Below are 5648 nucleotides of genomic sequence, written 5' to 3' on the forward strand. Positions count from 1 at the left end.
GCTTTTGCTCTGAAGATGTAAGGAAGTTATCTGAATTCTACAAGTACCAAGGAGCGTTGGTTAATTCTGTTATGCTTAGTTTTGTTCTATCCCAACTACTACTACCATCTATGGAACTATGAGCAAGAGAGAATGCTGAATGAGATAACTTCATTCATAGGGATTCCTTGTGTGACAGCATTCTAATTCTAAGTAGAACCCAGCAACCTCTTCCCCTGGGACAAAAAATAATAATAAGGTTAAGGAGATGGTCAAGAAACAACCTCAGAAGAATCTTTACGAGGGAAATGAGAACTCAAGCAAATTAGGCCACGTGGAAGTTCCTATGAGCACATGGAAAACCTTTAGCTTCTAATTTAGAAGACAGCTTGTCATCCTTTAACCTTTCTATTGTTGAATTTTACTATCTGTTTCTATGTAGTTTCAGAACTAAACATTCTTTCAAAGTATAATAGCAGTAAGATTTTTAAAATAGATTTGAGGTTGGGAAAGAAGCTGTCTTAGTCAAACTGCCCTTTAAGTCTCTCCCACTGCTTCTCCAAACCCTATCCAGGAAGTCCAGAGACATGGAGACAAAGAATTACAGCAGCAGCACCTCAGGCTTCATCCTCCTGGGCCTCTCTTCCAACCCTCAGCTGCAGAAACCTCTCTTTGCCATCTTCCTCATCATGTACCTGGTCACCGTGGTGGGGAATGTGCTCATCATCCTGGCCATCTACTCTGACCCCAGGCTCCACACTCCTATGTACTTTTTTCTCAGCAACTTGTCTTTCATGGATATCTGCTTTACAACAGTCATAGTGCCTAAGATGCTGGTGAATTTTCTATCCAAGACAAAGGTTATCTCTTATGTGGGCTGCCTGGTCCAGATGTACTTCTTTATGGCATTTGCGAACACTGACAGCTACCTGTTGGCCTCTATGGCCATCGACCGGCTGGTGGCCATCTGCAACCCCTTACACTATGATGTGGTTATGAACCCACGGCATTGCCTACTCATGCTGTTGGGTTCTTGCAGCATCTCCCACCTACATTCCCTGTTCCGCGTGCTACTTATGTCTCGCCTGTCTTTCTGTACCTCTCACGTCATTAAGCACTTTTTCTGTGACACCCAGCCTGTGCTAAAGCTGTCCTGCTCTGACACATCCTCCAGCCAGATGGTGGTCATGACTGAGACCTTAGCTGTCATCGTGACCCCCTTCCTGTGTATCATCTACTCCTACCTGCGAATCATCGTCACTGTGCTCAGAATCCCCTCTGCAGCCGGGAAGTGGAAGGCCTTCTCTACCTGTGGCTCCCACCTCACTGTAGTGGTCCTGTTCTATGGGAGTGTCATCTATGTCTATTTTAGGCCCCTGTCCATGTACTCAGTGGTGAAGGACCGGGTAGCCACAGTTATGTACACAGTAGTGACACCCATGCTGAACCCTTTCATCTACAGCCTGAGGAACAAAGATATGAAAAGGGGTTTGAAGAAATTAAGAGACAAAACTTACTTGTAGAAAGAACAAAATTTTGGCATGTCAATATCAGGACATGACCTAAAAGATTTTCAGTTTAATCCTCCCTTCCTAACCATTTCCAGATGGCACTCAAAGAGGTCATGAAAAATGGTGTTGGATACCAGTAAGAGAATTAACCTGGGAGCAAAACACTCAGTTTCTTTTTTTAAATTATTTTTATTTATTTATTTATTTATTTCATACTTTAAGTTCTGGGATACATGTGCAGAACGTGCAGGTTCGTTACATACATATACACATGTAATGTTGGTTTGCTGCACCCATCAACTCGTCATCTATATTAGGTATTTCTCCTAATGCTATCCTTCTCCTAGCTCCCCACCCACTGACAGGCCCCAATGTGTGATGTTTCCCTCCCTGTGTCCATGTGTTCTCATTGTTCAACTCTCACTTATGAGTGAGAACATGCGGTGTTTGGTTTTCTGTTCTTGAGTTAGTTTGCTGAGAATGATGGTTTCCAGCTTCATCCATGTCCCGCAAAGGACATGAACTCATCCTTTTTATGACTGGGTAGTATTCCATGGAGTATATGTGCCACATTATCTTAATCCAGTCTATCATTGATGGGCATTGGGGTGGTTCCAAGTCTTTGCTATTGTGAATAGTGCCACACACACAATGAATACGTGTGCATGTGTCTTTATAGCAGAATGATTTATAATCCTTTGAGTAAAGGGATAGCTGGGTCAAATGGTATTTCTAGCTCTAGATCCTTAAGGAATGGCCACACTGTCTTCCACAGTGGTTGAACTATTTACACTCCCATCAACAGTGTAAAAGCATTCTTATTTCTCCACATCCTCTCCAGCATCCGTTGTTTCCTGACTTTTTAATGATCGCCATTCTAACTGGTGTGAGATGGTATCTCAATGTCGTTTTGATTTGCATTTCTCTAATGACCAGTGATGATGAGCTTTTTGTCATATGTTTGTTGGCCACATAAATGTCTTCTTTTGAGAAGTGTCCGTTCATATCCTTTGCCCTCTTTTTGATGGGGTTGTTATTTTCCTTGTAAATTTGTTTAAGATCCTTATAGATTCTGGATATTAGCCCTTTGTCAGATGGGTAGATTGTAAAAGTTTTCTCCCATTCTGGGCCAGGCGCAGTGAATTGAGACCAATCTGGCTAACATGGCGAAACCCCGTCTCTACTAAAAATACTAAAAAATTAGCCGGGCATGGTGACACGCACCTGTAGTCCCAGCTACTCAGGAGGCTGAGGCAGAAGAATTGTTTGAACCCGGGAGGCAGAGGTTGCAGTAAGCCGAGACCAAGCCATTGCACTCCAGCCTAGGCAACAGAGCAAGACACCGTCTCACAAAAAATAAAAAAGAAAAGAAAAGAAAGAAAGTAAAAAGAAAAAAATTCTCCCATTCTGTAGGTTGCCTGTTCACTCTGATGACAGTTTCTTTTGCTATTAAACTCTTTAGTTTAATTAGATCCCATTTGTCAATTTTGGCTTCTGTTGCCACTGCTTTTGAAAAACGCTCAGTTTCTATCCATGACTTTGACCAAATACATATTTAATCTCAGACAAGGTACTGATAGGAATCCATATTTTAGGAAACCCACTTCAGCTATCCTCAATAGACTGGCTTCCATATGGTAGAATAAAACATTTCTACAAATACATCTTCTATATGCCTGACAATGGGTCCCAGTCAAGGAGTTATAAATCCTGTTAGTCTTCAGAAATGGAAAGCACATGGGTTTGGTAGGAAATTGGAAAGAACTTTTTGGAAAAGTGACATAAGTTTATCCTTAAAAATACACTGAATTTTGACAAAGAAAGTTACAAAGGATGAGGAAATGGGCAACACATTTCACATAGTAAAAACCAGCCAAGCACACAGAGGCAATACACTTTGGAATATTTCTGAGAAACAGTGAAAACCCTGTGAGTCTTATTCAGTTTAAGGGTAAGGATAATCCAACTGAAAAGATAGAATAATCCAAAAAGAATATTTACTCCTCCCCCCAACACCAAAGTGTCATGACAGTATGAATTCTCAGTACCCTGACCCTTTTATCTTTTTTGTTGTTGTTGTTGTTTGAGACAGAGTCTCACTCTGTCACCTAGGCTGGAGTGCAGTGGTACAATCTCGGCTCACTGCAACCTCACCTCCTAGGCTCAAATAATTCTCCTGCCTCAGTCTCCCTAGTAGCTGGAACTACAGGCATGCGCTACCATGCCCAGCTAATTTTTGCACTTTTAGTAGAGACGGGGTTTTGCCATGTTGGCCAGGCTGGTTCCCTTCTGTTTTTTAAGAGACAAGGTCTCACTCTGTGACCCAAGCTAAAGTACAGTGACACAATCATAGCTCACTGTAGACTCAAACTCCTGGGCTGAGTGATCCTCTTCCTTTTTAATCCTTCTGTTCTCCTTATGTCCAGCATCCTCACTAAGCTACCCTTTATATCTTGGAAAAAGCCATGTTTGTCAGTCAGGGTAAGCTGTGATATACTGTGGAAATAAACAATCTCAAGTTGGATCTCAAAACTAAAGATTTATTTCTAATTAGCCCTAAACATCCACCATAGAAAAATATAAGGATGTTGCTCATTTTAATCAATCAGGGATCCAAAATGATAGATCAGGCACCATTGTGAACACTGATCACCATTTTGTCAGAAGCTGAGAAAGACACTGGAAGATTTTACATTGCCAACTAAATATTCCAGTCCAGAAGTGACCCATGCCACTTCTGACCATAACTTATGGTACAAAACACATCCCATGACCCCACCCAAACACAAGGGAGCCAGGAGGCACAATCCAACCAGGTACCTCTAAAATGGAGAGTCAGAAGTATTTGATGAATAGCATTAATGACTACTACACAGCTATATTAACACACAAACACATCAATGTGTATCAGGTGCTTTATTAATCCTCCCTAATAATTTTATTGTTAATAACAATAGTAATGTAGGACTTACACACTCTCTGGAAAATTTCTGCCTTAGTTATTTCAGCAAGTTTACACAAGCACCAGCTTTTCTGGGTCACAAGCTTGTTTATGGCAGGACTTGAAGTTGAATATAACTCTTTTGGCCTTAAAGATAAAGCAAGAGGTGTGTAATGGTCTAATGGAACACAGGGACACCTAGGCTCCAACATCAGGGTTCCATTCCTGTCATTGTTTTCACTAAATCCTCATAATTATAAGGAAGTAACCAGCAAGCCAGAAAAGAAATCTAATTTGCAGTAGCGTCTGTATTCGTTTAAGCACACCTGACTTTTACCACTATCTCCCACCAATCACCTGATTTTGAGAAGCTGGCCTAGAAGACATATTTACTTTCTACTTCCTTTATTTCTATGTAATAGTTTTCTCATATTCAACTAAGTGGCATAGCTACTTTAGAATGTGAGGATTCCTAGCATATATTAATAAATAAATGCATTAATTACAGCCTACAGTAATTTTTAAAGCTAATTAAGTTCTTTGACCCCAAGAATCATAACTTATATTTTTCAGTTCTGAGATCAGCCTGACCTTTTTTTCCTCAACAAATGCATGACCACTAAAAAATCAAGATTTTTTTTTTTGAGACAGAGTCTCGCTCTGTCACCCAGGCTGGAGTGCAGTGGCATGATCTCGGCTCACTGCAAGATCTGCCTCCTGGGTTCAAGTCATTCTCCTGCCTCAGCCTTCCGAGTAGCTGGGACTACAGGTTCCCCCCACCACACCTGGCTAATTTTTTGTATTTTTAGTAGAGATGGGGTTTCACCGTGTTAGCCAGGATGGTCTCAATCTCCTGATATTGTGATTCACCTGACTTGGCCTCCCAAAGTGCTGGGATTACAGGCATGAGCCACCACGCATGGCCAAAAATCACAATTTTTTTAATGGAAAACTTTAAGATATTCCCAGAAATTCAAACTAAAAGAAATTCTAAATAACAAGTGACCATGAGATAGCACTTTAGGATTAAAAAAAAGTTTCCAGTCTACCCATTTGGTAAACCCTAAACTTCTCAGTTGGAACTGCAGTGTGGTCTCTGTCAGGATATGATGCCAGTTTCCCCAAGTCACAATAAGGGACTGTCAGTGGGTAAGAAGCATCTGAAGACTTTAATAAGATTTTTTCTTTTCAAAGAAGGGAGCCCAGACGTTAACCCA

The 5648-nt window shown here is 41.0% G+C and overlaps 1 protein-coding gene across 1 annotated transcript; it reads left to right on the forward strand.

Moving 5' to 3' along the window:
- The first annotated feature begins 551 nt into the window (after positions 1-551).
- Positions 552-1502, forward strand: LOC117070748 (olfactory receptor 1L4). Its single transcript, XM_033190297.1, has one exon. The coding sequence runs from the start codon at positions 567-569 to the stop codon at positions 1500-1502; it is 936 nt and encodes a 311-aa protein (XP_033046188.1). The 5' UTR covers positions 552-566.
- Positions 1503-5648: the final 4146 nt, after the last annotated feature.

Source organism: Trachypithecus francoisi, unplaced genomic scaffold, assembly GCF_009764315.1.
Source record: "Trachypithecus francoisi isolate TF-2019V2 unplaced genomic scaffold, Tfra_2.0 Contig01585, whole genome shotgun sequence".
Lineage (NCBI taxonomy): Eukaryota > Metazoa > Chordata > Mammalia > Primates > Cercopithecidae > Trachypithecus > Trachypithecus francoisi.